This window comes from Taurulus bubalis (genome assembly GCF_910589615.1).
Source record: "Taurulus bubalis genome assembly, chromosome: 14".
NCBI classification, from domain to species: Eukaryota; Metazoa; Chordata; class Actinopteri; order Perciformes; family Cottidae; genus Taurulus; species Taurulus bubalis.
The window spans coordinates 6,421,235-6,445,775 of NC_136602.1; the positions used below are offsets into that span (position 1 = coordinate 6,421,235).

Consider the following 24,541-nt stretch of genomic DNA (forward strand, 5'->3'; position numbering starts at 1 on the left):
CCCTTTCACACTCAATTAAAAACTAAAAAGTGCTTCTTAAGGACACAAGGTAATACAACACACATAATAATGTTATAACTTCAGCCTTTTTGAACATAACATAAAAAAAAGGTTGGGAATGAAGCGAACTATCACAAATAGTCCGATGTGTAAACTCACGCAAGTAAAGTGTTGTGAACGCAGGATTGAGGAGTGTGTGAATATTCAATTCAATTTATTTTATATAGCCCAAAATCACAAATTAAAATGTGCAATCTGTACAAATGACATCCTGTCCCGGGACCTCACATCAGATCAGGAAAAACCCACCAAATAAAGATAGTAAAAACCATTTCACAGGGAAAACAGGAAGACCCTTCATAGAGCAACAGAGGAGGATCCCTCTCCCCAGATGGACAGAAGAATAAATGTCATGTGACCAGAATGAACAACGTAACAAAGTTACAACACATTACATCAATATGACTGAAATTGAATAAATTGCACTCTGCCGCATTAAAAAATCCCTTCAAAATGAAAGCACAGGATTTTATTTATTTTTTTGCCCATGTAAAATGACCGTCCTGACGGACTGAAAACGGGTCCGCGATTTCATGGCTTTCAAGCCGTCGCGCCTTGAGTTTGACACCAGTGGTCTAAAGTATTTGCAAAATCAATAAAAAGATTAAAAAAAAAAAAAAAAAACACAAACACAAACTTTGATATGAACGCGAGAGCTGCATAAAACCAGGCAAAGGGCCGCATGCGGCTCGGGAGCCGCGGGTTGGCCAGGCCTGATCTAGGCCTTCAAAAAAACGCTTTCAAAAGGAGAGCAATGCCCACCGACACCCAACCAAACAAGAAATGTTGGATGTTAAAGCGCATGAGAGCATTAGAGGTGGAGTGGCACAGAAAACAAAAAGACGATGAGTCTGCACTGGTAATATCATTTTACTCTGTTCCCGACAACCTGACTCTATCAAACAACCGTCAGGTTCAACATGGCTGTCAGTGTCCCAGGAGTAATTGCAATGTTGGTGTTCTACCTGCTGATCCTCGGAGTCGGCATCTGGGCTTCTTTCAAGTCCAAAAAGGAAAAGAACGAATGTCCGGCTGATAGTATGGAGACGGCCCTGCTGGGAAACCGAAACATCAGTAGAGTTGTGGGGATCTTCACCACTGCAGGTGAGCTCACCTTTTATTGCAGCCCAGTATCGTGACAGTGATTCTGGACAAGAATTGTATATTTTTGTTGTTTTGCTCAGCACGTAAACTAGGAAACTGAAGTTAATAAGGATCTTCTTCATGGTGGACAGACACATGAAATGCATCTGTGTGGCAATGCAGAGCTGGTGACATGGTGTCCCAGAGTGCTGTAGTGAAGAGACTGATGTGTGATTCTGTTTCCTTCTGTAACATAACGTCATCCCCGAAAACAAAGTGAAAAGTTGACAATTTTGTGTCCCTGTACATGAAACGGATAGATTGCATTTTGTGACTAATTCTGAAATGGCTGTGGACTGTGTTGTTTATGTTGTCAGTGAGAGAAGACAGCTCAGAGAGCTCTCTTAGTACAAGTCATGTCGCTGCTTTATTTCAAACATTGAAACACATTTCTGTGCATAATTTAAAGTTAACTAATTACATTTGAATACTGTTAACCTCAGTGGGATTGCAACACATTTTAATATTTGTATTGGTTTTGTTCCTGTTCCTGTTCCCTCTTGTCAGTTTGGCCGGAGGGTGATCCAATTAAAATGATTGGATCATTCATAGTTTATGTACAGTACCTCTACCCTGTAACCACCAGCTGTAATTGCAGTAGTGTTATATTCTTTAATTTGTTGGCTAAAGCTCTCTTGGCTCACTTAAAGTAATCCCAAAGTGTTATTTTTCATATAAATTTGCAGTCCAATGGATATGCTTTCTCTGTACAAACCTCAACAGATTTTGAAACGTGTGTGTGTGTGTGTGTGTGTGTGTGTGTGTGTGTGTGTGTGTGTGTGTGTGTGTGTGTGTATCACAAAAAGTGATGATGTCATCACTGACATGTTTATCATATTGCTGTCAGGAGACTGTTCCCACCTGCTTCAAGAGAGCCACCATATCCCTGTTCCAAAAAAGTCTGCAGTGTCTAGTACAAATGACCACTAACCTGTAGCACTCACCCTCATTCTGATGAGGTGCTTTGAGATACTGGTTCTCCAGCATATCAAAACCAACATCCCACCCAGTCTGCACCCTCACCAGTTTGCAAAGAGAGCCACCAGATCCACAGAGGACATCTTCTCCACTGCCCTCCACTCAGCCCTCACACATCTTGAAAATAACAACACCTACATCAAAATGTTGTTTGTTGATTTCAGCGTAGCATTCAACACGATCTCCACCATGACTCATTTGGTAAAATTAGCACTCTGGCTTGAGTACCACAACCTGCAACTGGTTATTAACATTCCTCTCCAACAAACCCCAGGCAGTTCAGATTGGCAGCCATACCTCCTCCACCTTAGTGTTGAACATCGGAGCCCCGCAGGGCTCTGTGCTCCTCCCCCTCATCTTCACGCTGTAGACCCACAACTGCAACCCCATGAAAAGAACTGTTGAGAAGTTATCAGATGACACAACCGTCATCGGCCTCATTACACATAACGGCTGAGACGCAATAAAGAGAGGAAATCAACGATCTTGCAGAGTGGAGCTCAGAGATTCTTCTCCTGATCAATGTCGGTGAACGGATATTAATAATCAATACTCAGCCGCGCCACAAGCTGTCCGTCCTGCGGTAACTTTGTATTCCTTCCATTGACTCCAGCTGTCTACGGCTGGAGACAAAACAAGCGTATTGCTTGAGTTCTGTCAATAAGATAACTGGGAAACGTTTTACTCTGTAATTCTTAAAGAGAGCATGCTTGAATGGCAAAAGGTTGAACACGTTTGTGAAATGGCTTTGGGCTGTTGAGGGTCAGGAATAGCATAATATTGTTATGTTGTGTTTTGCCCTAGACTCAATGAGTTTAAGTTTAGGGGAAAGGTTGGAAGATCCAACACACTGTCACTCTCACTTTACTTGAAATGAGAGAAGAACTTAGATGTATTATTAAAGTATGTATTATTTATAATTCATCCAGTGCAATTTGAAATCTGAGAATAAATAATGTTTAGATATTATTCAAAAGAACTTTTGTTATTTCATTTAATAAGTAAGTTGTTGATAACACACACATACATTAATACAACTGTTAGGGTACTTCAATCTATATATATATATATATATATATATATATATATATATATATATATATATATATATATACATATATATATATATATATATATAAATCATAGGACAAGTTAGACATTATTGTGATGTTCCGGACCACAGCATGAGGAAATTCTCTCAAACTGGATGTCACTGAATTTTAATTGCTTGTCCCTGATGAAGAATAATAATGCTTTGATAAAGTGCTTTTCTAAATACTCTTTACATAGGAGTCATCCACCATGCAAGGTGCCACATCAGGACTATCTAATACTCATACACCGTAGGCGCAGCTACGGGAGCAATTTAGGGTTAAGTGTCTTGCTCAAGGACACATCGGCATGGGCTAGGGGACCCGGGGATCGAACCGCCGATCCTCTGATTGAAGGACGACCCTGCTCACCACTGATCCACAGTCGCCCGTGGAAGAAGATCATTTTCCTGATAATTCTTGATATTGGAGAAGCAGATTGATTTAAAAATAGCTCATTTTTAGAATGTCTTGCTAAAATCCACTTTCAGTTAATCTAGTTGTTTAGTCTGCACCAGATTTGTATTCACAACTTTCAAAAAGAATGCAAAGCTGACTGATAGCCAACCAACCAAACAAGAAAGGTTGGATGTTCAAGCACATGAGAGCATTGGAGGGGGAGTCACACAGAAAACAAAAAGGCGATGAGTCTGCACTGGTAATATCATTTTACTCTGCTCCCGACAACCTGACTCTATCAAACAACGTCAGGTTCAACATGACTGTCAGTGTCCCAGGAGTAATTGCAATGGTGGTGTTCTACCTGCTGATCCTCGGAGTCGGCATCTGGGCTTCTTTCAAGTCCAAAAAGGAAAAGAACAAATGTCCGGCTGATAGTATGGAGACGGCCCTGCTGGGAAACCGAAGCATCAGTAGAGTTGTGGGGATCTTCACCACTGCAGGTGAGCTCACCTTTTATTGCAGCCCAGTATCATTACAGTGATACTGGAACATAATTGTCAGTTTTTGTTGTTTTGCTCAGCATGAAAACAAGGCAAATGCAAAATCAAAAAGGATCCTCTTCATGGTGGATGGACAAATTAGATGCTGCTTTAGTTTAAATACCTTCAAAACAGCTTCTATGATGAAATCCAGACCCCACAAGTACCTTAAAACCCATCAAAATGTGAAATCCACGAGAAGACTTTGTTTGCATTGTATTGTTTTGTCTGCACATCTTGACATGTTTTCTTGACACTGTGAATTTCCTCCCCTGAAATGATTATTTAAAAAGCATTGTAACCTCCAAATTCTAAATCATACTGATAAAAAGTTATCTTCAAAAGTGTTGTAAAGTATTCTTAAAATCCTGGGTGGTCGTGGGAAGTGAAAGTCCAGAATGCAATGAGTTATTATTAAAACTCTTCAGTGTTAAAACACATTTCCGTGTACAATTAGCTAATTACCTATACTGTTGACCTAAATAGGTAACACACAAATATAGAAAACATGTTTATTGTTTATTACTGTAGAGGTACATTAAATACGATCCATCGTATTTAATGTACCTCTACCCTGCAATCACCAGCTGTAGTTGCAGTAGTGTTCTTTTTTATTATTTGTTGGCAAAAGCTCTCTTGGCTCACTTAAATTAATCCCAAACTGTTATTTGTCATATGAATTTGCAGTCCGATGGATATGCTTTCTCTGTAAAAAACTCAACAGCTTGAAACAATGTCAAGCAGACATCTGTGTGTGTGTGTGTGTGTGTGTGTGTGTGTGTGTGTGTGTGTGTGTGTGTGTGTGTGTGTGTGTGTGTGTGTGTGTATGTGTTCATATATGTTTTTTCACTTTTCAGCTACGTGGATTGGAGGAGGCTTCATTATTGGAACGTCAGAAATGGTGTACAACCCGTCTATGGGCCTTGTTGGCGCTTCCAGCTTTATTTTAGGATTCGCACTAAGTTTGATTATTGGTAAGTCTAAAGTATAGTTTGTTTTATTTGTGTTGCCAGACAAAACTAACTATGTTGAAGTTGTACAACTGTGTTATGTTGCAGACTCCAACCCCTCACTATACATTAGCGCCTACATGTACCTTTTTGACACGTGCATTTCTGTTGAAAATGGAAACGAATGGAATCACAGATAATTTCCTTATCAGGAAACTTTGCCAAATTGCCACTGAATGTAATTTATTTTAGTAAGTTCATCTCTATATTCTCTACAGTCTTGTTTGTTTAGAACTGTTAGTCCGGTCCCAAAATGTTAACGTTCATTAGCATGCAGAGGTATTCTACAGAAAATGATGGACGCCAGCATTGCAATGGGTACGTCATACGATCGCGGCGGTAAGATGGTAAGATGCTACAGTGGTGACCACTGCTGCCTTACAGTAAGTGGGTTCTGTATGTTCTCCCTATGGGTTACTGAAAAAATGTCCTTGTCTCATTAATAAGGTGGTCTGTTGTTTGCTGGGCCAATGAGAGAAAGAAGATATGTGACCATGATGGATCCTTTCCAGATCAAGTATGGAAAAGTACCAATGACCTTTTTTGCTGTGACCACCCTGGTGACTGACATTTTGTGGGTGGCATCAACACTGATTAGTCTAGGTATGTAATGACAGTTTAAATAAGGTAACTTTCAAACAATTAGATGTATACATGTGTTGCATATATGACAGAACTAATCTCAAGGAACTAGCAATGTCGTTTCTTGTGTATGCAAGGATTAATGCAATTTTGAACAATAATTAATGATTGCCACCTGTGTTTCCACAGGTGCAACCATGAGTGTGATTCTGGATTTACCATTTGTCGTATGCAACTGGATCTCTGCTGCTGTGGCTATTATCTACACGCTAATGGGAGGTCTCTACTCTGTGGCCTACACAGATGTCATACAGCTTGTCCTCATGTTTATCAGCTTGGTAAGTTTTCTCACGTCCTGGTTTTTTCACATGACAGATTTTGCTGTTATTTTATAGCAGGTTTATGGTTTTACTTTTCTCAGATAACGAGTCTCACACACAGAGTATGAAACAGGCATGTGAGAGGATTGCTGTTCTTTGGCTGCAGAAGCTCAAACGTCCAATGTCTGTCTCCTTGAAATGATGTTTATATATTACTCATTTAATTTGCTAATTATGTTTTCAGGGTGTTTGGTGGCCATATATGTTTAGTTCATACAACAAAAGCAAAAGGTTCAAAACGAAGAAAGATTCGGTTTAAAAAATGTAACATTGTCACTTTTATGTACTGCTCTGGAGATTCTTGTGGGTGCCTCAGTATTATGATGCTTGTCTCTGCAGTGGTTCTGTGTCCCCTTTGTCCTGATGAACCCCTCAACCTCTGACATCACTCAGACAGCCCTGAACAACACTTTGCAGGCTCCCTGGCTGGGTACACTAGAAGCAGACAAAGCTTGGAGATGGATCGATAATATGTTTGTTTTGGTAAGTGAAAGATCATGTATTGCAGAACTATAACCCTTATGTCTCAGCCATATTGTACTCCTACTCTCAATTTGGAAAAAGGTTGTGATTTCTATGGTGCATTAAATTGACATTGCTTTTCTCTGAAGGCTCTGGGTTGCCTGGGCTATCAGGAGTTCCATCAGAGGACGTTGTCTGCTTGTTCCTCAGCCACAGCTAAAATCAACTGTTTTGTTGCTGCTGCAATTGTTCTTATTTTTGCAATTCCTCCTGTCCTGATTGGCGCAGTTGCCACATCAACAGGTAATTTATTCCCAATCAAAACTCTTTTAGTCTTACTCTTAAAGCTTGAAACTTCCCTTTGAACCACTTAATGTGTCTCAACATGTGTAATGTGTGTATCTGTCCATCCCTTAGACTGGAATCTGACTTCTTATGGTTCTCCATCTCCATTTGAACGTGGGGAGGCAACTCTTGTAATGCCCATTGTCTTGCACCACCTCACTCCAACCTATGTCTCCATTGTCGGCATTGGATGTATCGCCGCCGCCGTGATGTCATCGACTGATTCTGGCTTGCTGGCTGCAGCTTCCGTCTTCACCTCCAGCATCTATAAGGGCTTCCTGAGGACCCAGGTCAAAACCTTGAAGTTGCTTTCACAATGATAAGCCCCAACTGGCCTTGGCAAGAGATAGATTGACAGATGGTTCTTCCAATCCCCTGCCCTGTATTTGACTTCCAATGAAGGTTCCTCAGATGGTTCTGTGTAAGATAATAACTCATCATGTCATCTTTTTTCTGTTTCTCCTTTCCCAGGCATCAGAGAGAGAGATCCAGTGGGTGATTCGTGGCTGTGTGGTGGTAGCAGGCTTGATCAGCACATCTCTCACCAGTGCCCAAAGCAGCGTATACGTGATATGGTTTCTTAGCACATTGATAACCTACATTATTATCTTCCCTCAACTGGTCTGTGTTCTCTTCTTCAAAATCTCCAACTGTTATGGAGCTGTTATGGGCTGGCTGGTGGGGCTGCTGTTAAGACTGTTGTGTGGAGAGCCGTTGATTGGGCTACCGCCCATCCTCCATTTGCCAGCATGCACCCTTGAAGATGGTGTTTATGTCCAACGCTCTCCAGTGAATACCATCTGCATGTTGGCTGTCTTGGCTGCCAACCTCTTGTTTTCCTACTTGTTCTCTCTGCTCATCCACAAAAACCTGCTTCCGGAGAAGTGGGATGCGTTGAACATGAAAGTCAAACAGTTGCCGAAACAACAGACGCCAACAGACAAAGGCAACACTGACAATATTTGTGACAATGACGTTTCAGAGCCTATGATGATTACAGGGTGTTAAAAAGGCAAAACCATACTTGCTTCAGCTTAAACGTGTGAGGTACAAGCTGAAGCAGGTTTTTTGGAGGGCCAGGGAGGCCTTTTCACATTAACTTTGACTGTGAAGAGGAAGCCAGGAAATGGGGTGTGAGAGATTGGGGTGCACTAATGTTCCCTCAAATTTTTTTCAGCACTGAGCAATTTTTTTTTTCTGAGCGCACATTTCAGCACAGCGAGCAATTCGCAACCACGCGACCTACCGAAAATGACCACAAGCCTGCGTTTTCCCAAAGGTAGCCTATATAAACAATTTAATAACTTCATATTCTTCATATATAAATATGTCTGAAAGTTTCATCCTACCTGTGCCAGTTTGGACTATTTCATCTAGCCCCTCATGTTTGAACGTTAGGCAGACCTTTTTCTGGGGCACCTGCTCTGCCTTTCTTTTCGCCTTGGTAGCCTATAACTGCTGGAGCAGGGCACGCCAAGAGGAGCCTAAACAGCGCCGGCCCTAGATCATGTGGCGCTCTGGGTGAGCTTCACTCCTGGCGCCCGGAGGAGGACAGCGGGGTGGGGGGTGCTAACGAAGGCAGAGCGCTAGCAGAGGTACAGAGAGCGCATGTCGAGAAACGGGACGCTGATTGGCCAAGAAGACTCGACACGTCACATCAAAGATCTTATTATTGTGGAGATGGCTCACTCCTATCTCAGAAACACTGGCGCAAAAAAGATTTTTAACCCCTGAATAAAAATCTTTTGTGTGGTCTGAAAAATGTGAGCGGTCTGAAAAATCTATTGCGCGGCCACTTCGACTGGCCTGCGCGGCCGCGCACGCAGCTTAGAGGGAACACTGGGTGTGACATACAACAATGTTTGCCAGCTGGAATTGGTTTTGGTTATCTTTTTCTTCGTTGTTGTCTATTATTTTTCTGTAAAATACAAGTGTAAAACAATAAATAATCTCCATTTTAAATAATCATCCCTTAATATCAATCGTTCCTTTTTCACATGCACCAACCAACTAACTGATGTCATCACTGACATGTTTAACTGCAACCCCAGACATGAAGAGAACTGTTAAGAAGTTGTCAGATGACACTACCATCATCGGCCGCATTATGGCGTGTTCACACCGGACGTGACGCGTTTTTGCGGCGCGACCAGTTTGCATGTTAAGTCAATCCACAGACGCGCTGCTGCGCGAATTTGCGAATTGGCGAATTTGCGGCGAGATAGACGCGTTGGAGGCGGCGCGAACAGAACGTTTGACCTGGGGCGAACAAAGCGAAGGACGCGGCGCGAATTCGCGTGAGTTGAATTATCCCAAATCTGGTGGAGAAATCGCGTGACGCAAAGTTGCGGCAGCCAATCAGCGTTGAGAATCAGCGTTGAGAATCAGCGTTGAGAATCAGCGTTGAGAAGCTCCGCCCGTCACCACCGCCGTCTCCCCGTTTTTGAATGAAACTGCTGCTGCTCTGCCTGAACCAGCGATTATTATACATTATTGTAGAACATGATTAAGGTGATGGTGATAAGAATACAGAGAATCACACACAATTTATTTTCACTGCTTCAATTGATTGACTTTCTGATTATGAATAATACAAACATACTGATCCGCCCATACACATATTCAAACTCCTAGTTATATGGTAATCTACACATACATGTATATACACAAATATAGTACATGATTCATACGCGCATACAGTACATATATCCTCATAAGTATATATTTATTCGTAAATATAATCTGATTGATTTGGGTGATGAAACACTTAAAATTAAAAATCAGTGCGGATCAGCTAACGGGGTTATATATGTCTACAGCTTGTAATGCAACAAAATAGGAAAAACGCCAAAGAGATGGGATTGGAGAAGAAGTTCGACCGTTGTGTGCTCATGTTAAAAATGTTCTATTTTGCTGTCCCCGTCCCGTCACACTCAACAGTTTGCGGACGTTTGTGCTGCAATGTCCCTTTTAACTAGCTGACGGTTTATTGCGGCTAACGGCGGGATCCCAGTGAAGGTCCTGAACTCTGTGGCCCCGACGTCATTGTGCCAAGTTAGCCAGATAGAGCTGCTGCTAACACGAAGCTAGCGGGTAGGGGGCTAACGATCGCTAACGGGGTTATATTAGCTTGTTTACTGTCAACAAGCCCGTTTAGCTTTAGCACACCGACGACAATTGTGTGTGAATCACGGAGCTCGCCGCATTTTTTCCCTAAAACGATTAGCATTCGTGAGCTAGCTGTAATCTCAAATTAAAAACCTGCGTGCACGTGAACGACATCCTAAATGTGCTCCGGTATTTTGTGTGTTCAGTGTTGGGGAAATAAATTGGCACCATACTGTCAGTCATCAGTCTAAAAAGAGACGCTTGTGCGTTTCCTCAAATCACATTACATGTTTCACTTCAGATTCTTAGCGGACATTTTGGGGAAAACACAGAACTCCTCCGTGCCGATCACGTCCCGTTGATTTTAGCGTTTGTGGCTGTGAAAAAAAACACTGTTACGGTGATTGCAAAAGACTGGGAGAAATGATGATTATAATTAATCTTTTTCTAATTGGGCCTCTGGTGCAGAGCATCCTTTGTTGCAGTGAGCGAAGCACCATTAAGACACACACACACACACACACACACACACACACACACACACACGAAAATGATTCCTTGCAAACGTTTTAAAGTGGTTTATTAAAAATACGGTATAAATAAAAATGACACTTCCGTTACATCGTAGGTTACGTCATTCAGATGAGAGACTGGAATACACTTGATCGACGTTTCTTTTCAGTACAAAACGATTCCGTAATATCATTTCAGTGGTTTTTCCTGTTTTTTTTCTCATCTCCCATAACCTGCCACTGCCGTACCTTTCATTACAGCGACAACCCAGCAAGGCCTGCAGGAGACGCAACAATTACACTCTGAGAAATTGTCACTTTCTTGTCACTTTCTTGGTATCCTTGTGCTCGTGTGTTTTAGGGTCAGCTGCTCCGTCTCCTTAAAGGTGTTTAACTGTGACTGGAACACCTGCTGTTTGACTCTGAGAATCCAGTGTAGATTTGGGTCATCTTTTAAGATCAACACTTCTCCATGGAGCTACGAGCTAGCCTTAGCTAACGCGCAGCAACACACACACATATACACACACGACGACGGCGTCACACATAAAGGATTCTAATTAATTTACACGTTACACTAAACGCATGCCATGTATCAACTATATGAAGCCAAATGATTTATATCACAATATAAAGTGCAAATACTATATTTTGGTAATATTAGTAACACTAACGTTAGCTTACTAGTGCAGGAAAGTGTCCCTGCTTCCCTCTAAAGCCTAGTTTATGGTTCTCCGTCAGGTCGACGGCGTAGCTACGGCGTAGCCTGACGCGCACCTCCAAAAAATCCTAGGCCCGCAGGGTGATGCTGAGCAGGTTCCCAGAGCTCATCCAGCAGGAAGAGTTCCTCGAGCTGGATCATGGGCAGATGAGCTCCGTTCTGGCTGCACAGAACCTCATCGTGCAGAGGGACGACGTGTTGATAGATGCTGTAGCCAAATGGGTGACCCATGACTTGGATAATCGTGTTCACTGTTCTGCGGAGTTGCTGCACTCCATCCACCTAGACCTTGATGAGATGTACTTCAAGGCTACTTTAGAGGTGCACAGACCATGCTTGCTGAACAGTGAAGACATTTTTAAATCTATCATCGTTTAGGCTTTAAGGTCCAATGGCAAAGACGTGTCCTCAAGCAGAAAAATGTCTTCCAGCATGTATATCATCGGTGGATATTACTGGCACCCTCTTTGTGAGGTTCACATCTGGGATCCTATCAGCAACACCTGGGTGCAAGGAAAAGACATGCCTGACCACTCTAGAGAGAGCTACAGCGTCAGTTTACTTGGAGGAAATATCTATGTGACTGGTGGTTACAGGACAAACACTGTTGAGGCTCTGGACACAGTTTCTGTTTATAACTGTGACTATGATGAATGGACCGAGGGCTGCCCCATGATCACAGCTAGATACTACCATTGCTCTGTGGCGTTGCATGGCTGCATTTACGCCATCGGAGGATACAGAGGAGGAGCTCCGGAGCAAGAGACCGAATATTATGATCCCTTGAAAAAGAAATGGTCCCCTTTGGCCAAAATGATCCAAGGTATGCAACATTTTAAATGATGACTTATATGAATCAGTGAACTTAAGAGAAAGAAGAAAGACAACTTTACTGAGGATGAGTTTTAGTAGCTGTTCAGTGGCATCACATGATCTTCCTCTTTCATCTGCTGACGGAGATCATGTGATTTGATTGAAATCTCCTGAGGAGCTTCAAAATTAAATATTTTGTTTGTTTTTTATTTTCAACTGTTATTTCAGGTCAAGAATGAACATTGAACCTCAATAAATGAATTATTAACACACGTCCTACTTCTATTCTAATTTTTAGCTCCTTGCTTTGGATGGCCCACAACTTTAGTTCAATCCCACTGCTGTCCTCCACCCTGTTTTCAGACACAAGCATGCAGCTGGTTTTAGTGCTGTTGCTATATCGGAAAGAAAACCAACAACAACGACAAATAAAAACTATATTATATATGCAGGGTAGAGGAGGGATTAAGGAGTCTCACAGCCAGAGAAAATATGCTGTTTTGAAGTCTGGTGGTTTGGCAGCTGATACTTCTGTATCTCTTTCCAGGCGGCAGCAGGGTGAACAGGTTGTGGCTGGGTGGGTTTTGTCTTTTAATATCCCCTTAGCTCTTCGCAGGCTCCTCTTCTCACCAGATCACTGATGCTCAGTAGATGGGTGCCAATGTGGTTATGGGCGGTTTTAATCACCCACTATAGAGCCCTCCTGTCCGGTGCTGTAAACACCCCATGCCAGTTACGGTAGTAATGTTTGCAGGCAGGATGCTTTCTATTGCACTTCTGTAAAAGTTTACAAGAACTTGACACAGGCATTTTACCTTCTTACATTTCTTTAAGAAATACAGCTGTTTATGAACTTTATTCACTATGGGTGGATGTGTGTAAGGACCATGTCAGGTTGTTTTTTATGCTGATTCCTAGGAACGTAAAGCTAATAACTTTCTCTACCTCAGCTCCATTGATGTAGACAGGGTGTAGACAGCTTGTGCGTTTTCACCCCCTTTTTTCTAAAAATCTACAATCAGCTCCCTGGTTTTACTGGCGTTGAGCAGTGAGTTGTGAGCTGCAAGGTGGTTGATTTTCTCTCACTGTGAAATCTTTGCGCTGTTTGTAATCTGCAAACTTCACAACAGAGTCCTCTTCATGTTTGGGGTTGCAGTCGTGGGTTTACAGCGTGAACAGGAGGGGGAGGAGTGCACAGCCCTGAGGGCCGCCAGTGTTCAACACTAGAGTGAAGGAGGTTTGGTTGCCAATCCGAACTGCCTGGGGTCTGTTGTGAGGAAGTCTAATAACCTTGCAGAGTGAGCTACTCAAGACTGCTAAGAGTGCAATCAGTTTCATTGGGTAGATTGTGTTGAATGCTGAAATCAATAAACAACATTCTGATGTACATGTTGTTTGCTAGTGAACATAGTGGAGCATTTAGCAGCAGATATTTCTCTCAGGAGTTGATGGAGAGCCAAACAGAACTAAAAAAGAGTGAATATAGGACTTACATTGGCCAGCTAGCAGGAAACACCACACACATACACACACATTGATGTTAAAGTTGCTCCAGATCTGCTGGATGTCTGAATAAGCAACTTCTTTCTCACAAAGTAATGATATCAACTGTGTAAGGTGATAAGGCACTTCCTCCAAATGGTCAAAAAATAAATGAATGCAGGTTTAAGTCATTTACATTTATAGATGTGAGTGCTTGATCAAATACCTATAACCTCTGTCTCCTTTTAAAGGTGTAGGAAATGCCACTGCCTGCGTAATGGGAGATCAGATATATGTGACTGGAGGTCACTATGGTTACAGAGGAAACTGCACCTATGAAAAAATCCAAGTCTACAAGCCAGATGTGAATGAGTGGAGTATCATTACAATAAGTCCGCATCCAGGTATGAGAAAAAGAGGAAGAGATCGAAATGAAAATATGCTGAATACTGTATTCTGATTTGAAATCCTCTGTTTTCAGAGTACGGGCTGTGTTCAGTGTCTCTCAACAACACGCTGTATTTGGTGGGTGGACAGATGACTGTTGCAGACTGCTACGACATAGAGAGAGACGAATGGAGACCTATATCAGTGATGAAGGAGAGGAGGATGGAGTGTGGGGCGGTGGTCATTAATGGTTGTATTTATGTAACAGGGGGATACTCCTACTCAAAAGGGACCTATCTGCAGACCATTGAGAAATATGACCCTGAGCTGGACTCTTGGGAGATTGTGGGGACTCTTCCAAGCCCAGCCAGATCACATGGAAGTGTTTGTGTTTACAATGTTTAGCGTCAAACCCTTATCACATAATTTTGTGCCAAATGGATCTGATTCTTTCAAAGTCTGCAAATGCCAGCTACACGATCACACATGATGTTGAGTTAACCTTGTATAACGGCTGTTAGAGACAGCTACCGATTTGCCAAACTGTGAATATAATAACAAGCATTTCACTTAAACTCAGGGGTTTCATAGTTAGCACTTTACTTTTGGGTATTTCTGTTTTTATAGATGAAAGGAAGGACTGAAAAGAAAAAAAAAGATGACTTTACATGAGTATTATTCAAATACAGTTTACATATACACACAATTCACCTCACTGATGTAGGATACTCCAAATAATAATTTCCCTTTAATTATAGACCTGTACTATTACTTGATTAAATAAATCACTACCCTGTGATGGGATTTCTGACTCAATTCATAAGTGAGCCTGATATAAGGTACATTGGACTATATAAATTGTATCACAGTGTCTAAAGAGTCAGAGTGAGATGTTTGTTAGGCTCCATCCTATATAACCTGTCAGCTTTTATATAACATTTTAAATAAGTTGTAGTGCAAGGCAAATTTTCAGAAAAAAGGCGATTAAAAGTGTTTTACAATAGTAAACAGATCTAATTTTTTATATATATATATTTTGGATAGCATTCAACAAACAAATTTCACCTATACGACTGTGGCCTGTGGTGGAATAAATACTCAAATATTTTGCTTAAGTAAAAGGAGCAATACCACCGTGTAAAAATGCTCTGTTTCAAGTAAAAGCCCTGCATTCGAAAGTACAAAAGCACTGGAATAAAAATATACTTGTTTGTTTTCATCACTTTAATGTTGCAGCTGTTACAGGTCGGACTAATTTTAACAAATTACTGTGTAGATAGCAGAAATCTATGACAATACATCATTTATTAGTTTGTTATATCTTAAAGTTCACATTAATGTAAGAAAATAAATAAATGAATAAATAAATAAATGTACTATACTTCCCACAATACTAAGTAAAAGCATTAAGTGGCTTCCAATGGAAATACTTAAGTAAAGTACAAGCAGTACCACTGTGATAAGAAAAACACCCAAATGATGAAATTATTTCAATAAATAGATCTATGTTGTACAACAAATGACTTATCTGTTAAATGACATACAAATTAAACAAATGGCTAAATAACGAATGGCGGTTACATCGACTCACAGCGACATCCCGATGTCTTGACCTCCATCGCACAGCAGCCGGAGTAGCGCGCGGGGACGCGCTCTTTTTGGTCCTCGGTGTGTTCCGAGGCACGCAGTTCTACAACGTGCGAGAAGAGAAGTCTTTTCCTGTTTGAACGGCTAAACGTGTTGCTAGCGGAGACTCAACGTATCGTAAGTATAACTTTTCGAGGACGAGCGAGAGGGTGTTCGTGGTTCAAATGCTTATATTGCAAGTGTTGAAGCGCAGGCGACAGAGAAGACGTTTGCGGCGGTGGTCTGTAGGTGTAGGAAGACAGACCGGAAGAAGCAACTGCCGGAAATTACGTTCTGAGCGGACCAATCACAGCGCTTACGGTCCGCGTCAAAGCAACGCGTAGTTAGGATTTTTTGGAGGTACGCGTCAGGCTACGGCGTAGGGGTCTGCGTCGACAGCGTAGCTACGGCGTAGGTACGCCGTCGACGCGACGGAGAACCATATGGAGTTACGCCGACTGTAACATTACGTACTAAAGTATTTTGCGGCTAACTAAGCTAAACGTCCCACTGAATTAACTTAAACGTGTACTGTCCCCGTTGCTAGACTTCATAAGCTGTGTGCCTTTAGCTTTTCCTGAATCATACGGTCTCTGGCGTACAGCGTGGCCGGCGTCCAGCTGCAGCGGATACATTAAGCTAAGCTAGCGTGGTAGCTATGAAGTCAGCAGCAACATTGCATCAGGACAAACGAAAACTTTCTGTTCATGTCAATGAAATGCACATTTTAAACGTGGTTCGTTTGAAACTGGCTTATTTGATTTCAGTTACGGGGTCGAGCTGTTCAAGACATAGAATAACAGCGTGTTGTTCCTGCTTTTAAGGTGTAACCAATTACAAATTGATTCATTAACGTCTTAATCCCAGATAATAGGTTCGTGGATCAGGACTCTTTAGAGTGCACAACAAATTTGCTTCATTCGAAGAAAGACAGAAAACCTTGTGGTATTGCAGACAATGTGCACAATTTACAAAATGCACAGTTGAGTGTTCTCCAAAACAATGGGAAACGGAATTTAAATGAATGTGTTCACTATTTTAAACACGTCTTCAACCATCAACAAGGGGTTAAAGGATTTCTCAATAAAAAATGTCTAGAATACACTGAATTATCCAGAAACCCCAGCATGGCTATTTCCAACCTGAAGCAAATACACCTGGACGCCTGCCAGGATTAAGGCAGTGCTCAAATTGTAGCCACAAAAAGTACTGAAAATGAACAACCGCTGGAATAGACTAATGTGGATAGTTTGTCATGTATTAATTGTGGAACTTTTCAGTTATTGTAATAAAAAATAGTTTAGTATATACAATTGTTGAAGTGGCTTCCTCCAGTTGAACCAAATATCAACAAATACTGTTTGCTGTGATATCAGAGAGAAAAGCTATCCCCGCATATAATAAATTGGAACTGGAGAATATTTAGCATTTTTACTTTATTTGTTTTCCTTAGATTTACTTGTTTTATCATATCTTCTCAAATGTTTGGATTACTGTTTTCTACACAGAACAAAAATGGCAGAAAAGAAAGAAGAGATGTCTCCAATTGAGATGAAAGTGGCACGACAAATAGAGGTATTCTGACTTAATTATATATTTTATATCAAATTTTGTAAAAGTCCATTTAAATTCAGCTGAAAAAATGACTCTTATTCCCACCTCTAGTACTACTTCGGGGATCACAATCTTCCAAGAGACAAGTTTCTCAAAGAACAATTGCAGCTTGACGATGGCTGGGTGACTTTGGAGACGATGCTCAAATTCAACAGGTTCATTATCCCTATTTTTATCCCATTCTGTTGTAACACAACTACTCATATTTATTTGATTAATTCACTAAAAGCTATCCTTTGCATGGATGGGTGTTAGGATTTTATCGATACTAGTATTTTTATCAATACTGCTCATTGGTTTAGTTCCTTAGCAATACTCTTATTGGTTCTTTTGGATTATATTGTGAGGAAAACATACATTTAATTAAGAAAACAATCAAATTGATTTATTCTTGTATGTATACAAATAGTCTTTCTTGAGCAGCAATACAAACTTTCAAAAACATTAACAGCTAAAAAAATCAGCTGAGTGATTAGCTGTAATTTATGAGACTACTCTTATTAGCAAACTCTGTATGGCATTGTAACGTTACCTGCCGTGGACGAGGATGGATTAACAAGATAAGGCAACCACTAAAAACGTTAGAGAAAGACATTAATGACTTAACAGTTTGTGGAGCCATTGTATGACCTATGCCGAGCAGGGCAAGTTAGCCCATGACTTAATCCTGTCCCTAGCCACCTCATGCACACATAAAGAAAGGGACGAAGGGACAATTTGCTGACTTTAGTAAAAGGTATTCATGTCAGGCAAATATAATTGGAGACCCTCTTACTGACAAAATCCAACTGATTAAAGTCTATATATTTTGAGTTTTATATAGACAGAAGTCAGTGTGGGTCAGCGTTTTTACTTTCATCAAGTCTAAATACTTGAAAGAGCGGTGTAGTAGCAATTCAGTTGCCTTTTATTACCCTTTGAGATCTGAATATTTGTATTTCTTTCCAGACTGAAGTCTTTAACTGCAGAAACCAACGTTATCGTCGAAGCTCTCCAGAAATCAAAGACTGGTATCTTGGAAATAAGTGATGACAAGACTAAAGTCAGGAGGGTTCCAAACAAACCCTTACCAGAAGTGAATGACGATTACAAAGACGCTCTTAAGCACAAATCTGTGTACATGGTAAGTTTTTTTTAATTGCATGACACATTTATATTTATAAGTTGATTGTTTATTAGGTACATTTAGCTTAAAATCAATGCAGTAATACAAAAGTGCTGTGATATATTCTACTTTCATGAATGTTATAATGTTCAGTTTCTATAGAAACTGTTTTAGAGAGTTGATTCAACTGTTTATTTTATAGAGGCTATAGTTTGTAGCCCTATTAAACAGAGGTGTTCCTGCCTTAGCCTACTCATGGATATATATGGACCTAATGATGGGAACACCACTCTAAAACAGTTCCAACAAAAACTACACATTATAACCTTCATGAAGGTAGAATATGACTGTAGTATTGGACTGCATTAGCTTTGGCTAGAAGTACCTAATTAACTGACAACCGGGTGTATATTTACATTATATACAACTATAGAGCAGGTGTTATCCTGGCTGTTCAATTTACATAAATATAAATGTATATATTCTGAATTAATACATGTTTTACCCACATTCTAATATCTTTTCTCTTCTAGAAAGGTTTCCCTCTCGAAACTTCCCTTGATGAGATTCAGGAGCGGCTGAATGGGAAAGGCCCCATAGAAAACATTCAAATGAGGAGAACCCTGCAAAGGCAGTTCAAGGTCAATTACATTTGTATTCTAACAATGTTATCTAACAATTCAATAGAGATTTCTCTAATTATTTAAATTAATTAGTTTATAGGATCAGTATTTGTCTGTTTTGACACAGAAGAGTCATCTAAGCAGTTCGTAGAACGTTCAGACATAAAATCCTTCAAAGACAATGAGATGCTTGTGTTATCAAGGTAAGTTATACCACTTGTTTTTGTTTGTTTTTTAAGCAGAGTACCCTCTGAGCTTTTTGGGTTGTAAAAAAAAGTAATATACAGCACTGTGCCATCAGTGTCTGATTTAATATATACAATTCAGTTTATGAACTTACACTTGTATTTTATTGAATCATTTTTAAATAACAATTTTTAAAAGATTTCTTTAATGGATGCTCATTTTAAATATTTTTATAAAAAAAAATCTCATGGCAATAGCCGCCACATCAATTTAAATTAAAAATACACACCAACATTACCAGTTACTGAGGTATGTATTCCAACATTAACAGTAGTAAGATGTGTCATTTCTGTATTTGTGATGAACCTGAGAGCAGAGGTCACTGGTTACCAAGGGGAGACGAGATCTTAAGACTGGGAGTGGAGACTCAGCCGAACGCATCCCAAAATGTTCCTGTAACTTGAACAATGATTACATGAACTGTGCTAGCCACAACAAACTACAATAGAAAGACTCTTGGCTATCTACATTAAACATCCAAAATATATTGTCTGCCAAAGGCCTTTTTTTTTTTTCTTCAGAAATTTAGCAATTAAACTGAATTAAAATGAGGTTTTCCTATTTTTGAATATGTGATTGCTGTTCTACTTGCAGAGAAGACTACCATGTAAAGAAAGCAGAAGAGAGAAAACTGTTCAAAGCCGAGACCAAAGCAAAAGCTAAACAGTGAGTACACAACCAATGCCGCATTGGCCTGAAATATACAGCTAATTTCTTTGAAAACGACTGACCCATCCCCCCATCACAATGTTTAGGGGCAAGGAACAACAGCAGAAAAAAAAAAAATGCAGAAGACAAAGAAATGGTGAGGTCCTCCTATGTGCTAATAAGCTTTGCAATATGATGGGCTCTGGTCTCAGTTGTAATAATTTGTCATTTGTGTTGCAGGGCCTGCTTTTGGATGAGCAGATGGGTTGCTTGTTGAAGTTTTCAGGAGAGCTTGAAGATGTTTCAAGAGAGGACTTCCATGAATTGTTCTCTGGACATGGAAAGATTAAGTGGGTTAATTTTACAAGAGGGGCCAAAGAGGTAAGGAAGCTCTAACTCAAGTCTCACACTCGGGGTAAAAATCTGAGACTTAATTTAATTATACATTTTTACTTTTAACAAGGGCACCCTACTTTCCGATGGGAATGCAAAGGAAGCGTTCGATAAAGCCAAAGAGGCAAACGAAGGGGAATTGAAAATCAAGCAAAACAGTGTTACCGGGCATGTCCTTGAGGGAGATGAGGAGAAAGAGGAACTGAAGAATATCATCGACGCTCAACAAGAATCGTACAACAGGTCCAAAAACCGAGGTAAATACTTTAAAAAAAAACCTAACAGCTGGTCTAAAACAATTTATTAATAAATAATTGAATCCATGATTTTGTTTAATGTATCTGATCTGTCTTAAAAGTTAGCAGAGGAAGATCAGGTGGCAGAGGAGGAAGAGGAGGCCGAAGTGGTGGCAGAGGTGGCAGAGATCAAGGCAGATCTCAGTACAAGGGCAAAAAGATGAAATTTGAGTGATGATGAGGGCGACAGTAAGTTCAGCATCTTTTGGAGCTTGAAAACTCGGTTTGACTTTTGCATTGTTATTTATATTGGATCTACTTTGTGCTTTTCCTCCAGAACCTGCAGCCCCAAAGAGAGAACCCGAAGACACTGATGGTCCCGCAGCAAAGGTTCCCAAAACTGAAAATGGATCTTAGTCAAAGTCACACCAATCATTTTTTTTTTTGTGAAAAGATTTATTATAAACGGTGAAAATGCAGAGGCAACTTTAATCCATTCCAGTGAAAGTTTCAAGTTTTGGAGAATCGTATGAAGTCCACCTGGATGTCAACCTAGAGAACAATTTGCAAAGCATCAGTTTTCAGCTTTTTAAGTCCCTTTATATTGTGCCTCTCACATTATTTGTGTACCTATATTTCTCCTCTTAAGATGATTTTGACTTTATCATTCAACATAAATCTGCACTTTGACAGCAATGTAATTACATCTGAACATTTAGGTTTCGTAAGACCTGTGTGACATCTACAGTCTGTGTGCCATTGTTTTTTTCTGTGTAGATTCCCTACAGTGAATGAGAAAATTCTTTTCTTTTGGTGTTTTTTTGTATAGCAAATAAAATGTAAAAATCCATCAATTTGTGTGTGTTAATTCAATTACGCCTCGACACGAAGACAACTTACCGATTTCTTTTTGTGGAACTTGTAGGATGCTGGCAAGTCGTATCTTAGTTCTGTAAAGAGAGTATGTCGTCAGTGTTTGAATATTTTCACTATAGCGAATAGTATAGTCTTGCTACAGATGAAGACTTGGGTCAAAGTTTTACATATGAGGACCTAAGCTTTGACTTGGCTCAACTTCAGGCTTGAAACAGACATGAAAATCCCTCACCTTTTGGCGAAATTTGCCGTTTTGAAACCAAAATAGGTAACCTACGTGAATGGTGTAAATCCGAAGAGTTTTTGTTTTTGGGAGAGGGGGGCGGGGCGTCAACTGTCCGCCGTTTCTGAGATTGGAGTGGGACACGGAAAAAAAACTGAGGTCGTGATCATCTTAGCAACAGAAGACCTTTGACATGTCGAGTCTTGGCCAATCAGCGTTAAGATGTCTACAGCGGCTTCATTTCCCTCCCACCAGTTTAATAATAGCAATCTAGTCAGCTTGCTAACACGTTAGCTAACGTTGTTGGAGAGACAGCGAGTGAGATTACTGGCAGCGGAGAGTCCGTGGCAGCGTGTGACGTCATCCAGGAGAGCGGCGAGTCAGCGGCTCTGTTAGTTCTACCTACCGACACCTCACTACATATAAGGAGAGGACAATGGAGATTTTATCCAACTTTTATTTTAATAAAAAAAACGAAATGAGTTTCCTCCGTAGGGTGGCCGGGCTCCTGTTTATATTTAAGGGTTTAAGATCTACGTGTAGGAAGAAGTGTATCCTCTAGTTAATTATAATCTATATAGTTATGCGGTTATAATCGCTGTCACACAGAGAGAGGTGTGCATGTTCAGGTTTACTGGTGGGAACATTATTCAGTGTTCTAGACTAACAGTGATGTCGCCTCAAAGTAAAGTGGTATAACAGTATGACATAATATGGTCAAATAAAAAGGCTGGTACATTATACATATTATGGCATATAAACTTTAAAAATAGTTATTATACTAGTCCATGAACTACAAACTTTGTGAACAAATGTAAAGGCCATGTGTGTGTGTGGGTTTGTGGGTGGGTTATGATTAATTATTTTTCCTTATTTTCAATTTTTTTATTAGTTGTATATTTTTTTCACTTTCTGCAAATCAACACACACACACACACACACACACACACACACACACACACACACACACACACACACACACACACACACACACACACAAATGAAAATACTTGTTCGCTGATCCCTGTCATCATATTGAGCACATTCTCTAATTAAGTATGTTTAAAAAGAAGAAAAAAAAAGTTATTTAATTAAGTTCATAAACTGAATTGTATATATTCTATATTAAATCAGACACTGATGGCACCGCGCTGTGTATTACATATTTAAAGAATATATAAAGAATATTTCACATGGGGTACATTACTGAAAAAAGGTTGAGAACCACTGGCATACAACACTCAGCTGGGATAACAAAAACTAACGTTAATAGGGTTTGTTGGTTTGACTGTATTTCAATGTATTTTGCTGTTTTTTATTGACAGTTGAAATTGTAAAAAAAAAAAAAAAAAAAAAAAAAAAAAAAAAAAAGCATTTTTAACGGGGTATATATGCTGTATTCTATGCAGTACTGCATATATGTGCCATTTTTGAATTTGTCCTATTCTATTACCTGTTGCATTGTATTTGGCTTGTGGGAGGAAACTTTAACCCACACTGCACGGGGAGATCAATGCCAACTCACGCATACATTCGGGGGGGCGGGTCGTGCATCCCTGACCAAGTCCCGGTGCTCGCCATCACCTCAAGGTGGTGACCGAATGTATGCCAGGCCTAGTGTTCAGCCACTAAGCCACCGTGCAGCCCGATCATATCGAACGTGGAACTATATTTATCTTTGCCAATTTTCAGAAACAACTATTGCGCATCTACAGCATCTTTAGACTGTATTTTTGACCAGTTGGATAACTTTTCTCTAAAGGCCTTTTGAATGACAAACGGCTGGCCATACCTCTGATTTAGCTTGTTCCAAGCGTCACTGTAAGCTTCGCTGTCACTACGATAGAATGCCCCTTGTAAGCATTTGTGAGCTGAGCCACCTACATATCTCTTGAGGTAGTGCAGCTTATCGGTAGTGGGAATGTTCTTTCTATCAATAAGGGACACAAATGAAGCCTTCCACTCAACAAAGTCAATTGGATTGCCCTTAGATACTGTGGGCTCTGGCATTGGAAGTCTGTTAATAGCAATGCTGTCCTGAACAGCTTGTGCTAGGCAGGATACGTCCATGGGAGGAGATGGAGTGACAACTGTGCGAGGGTGCGTTGTTGCAGGGGGAGGGGAGTGTATAGGGTCCTGAAATGATTGAAATGACTGGGCATCAGACTCCTCTATCGCTTCTCTGTCATATGATTCAAGTCTGGCTTGGGCGGCCTTTAAGTCTTTTTCAGCTTGTAATCGTTCTAATTCGGCCTTGTGCTTTTCTAATTCGGCCTTGTGTTTTTCTGCTTCCCTTCTGTGTTGTTCCTCTAAAGCTCGAATTTTTTCCTTTTGTCTCTTTTCCTCCGTTAGCATCTTATATTCAGCTTCCTTAGCTGCTAACTCCGCCGCTGCTTCTGCTCGCTTGGCTGCAACACCTGAGTGCATAGAGAGATGACTGCCAGTCAGTGCTGAAGCAGAGGAGCCATAAATGGACCGGGCATAGTCGGGCTCAAGTAGCTCACGCAAGCGCCGTCCTTCATGTTCTGCATCATAATCTCCGTTTACGCCTGTCAGTCTCTCGTTCAAGATTTTGATAATGTCACTCGTTACTGCTGCACAAGCATCAACTTTACATCTTAGCTCAGTGTCAGGCGGGCCGCACTCTCTCAGTTCATCATACACTTTCATGACATCCATCTTCCTTATTTCCAAATTGTCTGCGAGGGATGCCAAGTGACTTTCTGTTAGCTCAGATTTGAGTTCTTGACGTGTTTGACGAGCTTGGGCTTTCCACTGTTCATAAAGGCTAACAAGTCTCCTTGCCCGTTTGCTCTGCTCTTCTTTACGGTATGCTAGCATCTTTTCAGTGGGAACTCGCACCCGGTCAGGACGTCTAACAGCTAAATGTGTATCATCATTTTCATCACTTAAAAGTTCAGCAAGAATCTTCTGTT

At 40.6% G+C, this 24,541-nt stretch overlaps 3 protein-coding genes across 3 annotated transcripts; all 3 read left to right on the plus strand.

Moving 5' to 3' along the window:
- Positions 1-3,990: 3,990 nt before the first annotated feature.
- LOC306746532 (high-affinity choline transporter 1-like) lies at positions 3,991-8,000 on the plus strand (the record flags this gene model as incomplete). The annotated part of the gene is made up of 7 exons (XM_079229455.1): positions 3,991-4,174; positions 5,071-5,187; positions 5,995-6,143; positions 6,525-6,668; positions 6,797-6,950; positions 7,065-7,282; positions 7,464-8,000. 7 exons carry the CDS (start codon positions 3,991-3,993, stop codon positions 7,998-8,000), a joined length of 1,503 nt encoding a protein of 500 aa, XP_079085581.1.
- Positions 8,001-9,847: 1,847 nt separating this feature from the next.
- Positions 9,848-14,420, plus strand: LOC306746533 (kelch-like protein 23; the record flags this gene model as incomplete). The annotated part of the gene is given in 5 exon segments (XM_079229456.1): positions 9,848-9,877; positions 11,406-11,708; positions 11,712-12,156; positions 13,880-14,032; positions 14,110-14,420. Coding segments are annotated over 5 exon segments (1,242 nt in total).
- Positions 14,421-17,156: 2,736 nt separating this feature from the next.
- Positions 17,157-20,741, plus strand: LOC306747188 (lupus La protein homolog A-like; the record flags this gene model as incomplete). The annotated part of the gene is made up of 10 exons (XM_079230210.1): positions 17,157-17,216; positions 17,307-17,410; positions 18,204-18,378; positions 18,894-19,001; positions 19,083-19,186; positions 19,824-19,895; positions 19,992-20,034; positions 20,118-20,258; positions 20,341-20,527; positions 20,629-20,741. The coding sequence occupies 10 exons, from the start codon at positions 17,157-17,159 to the stop codon at positions 20,739-20,741; spliced, it is 1,107 nt and encodes a 368-aa protein (XP_079086336.1).
- Positions 20,742-24,541: the final 3,800 nt, after the last annotated feature.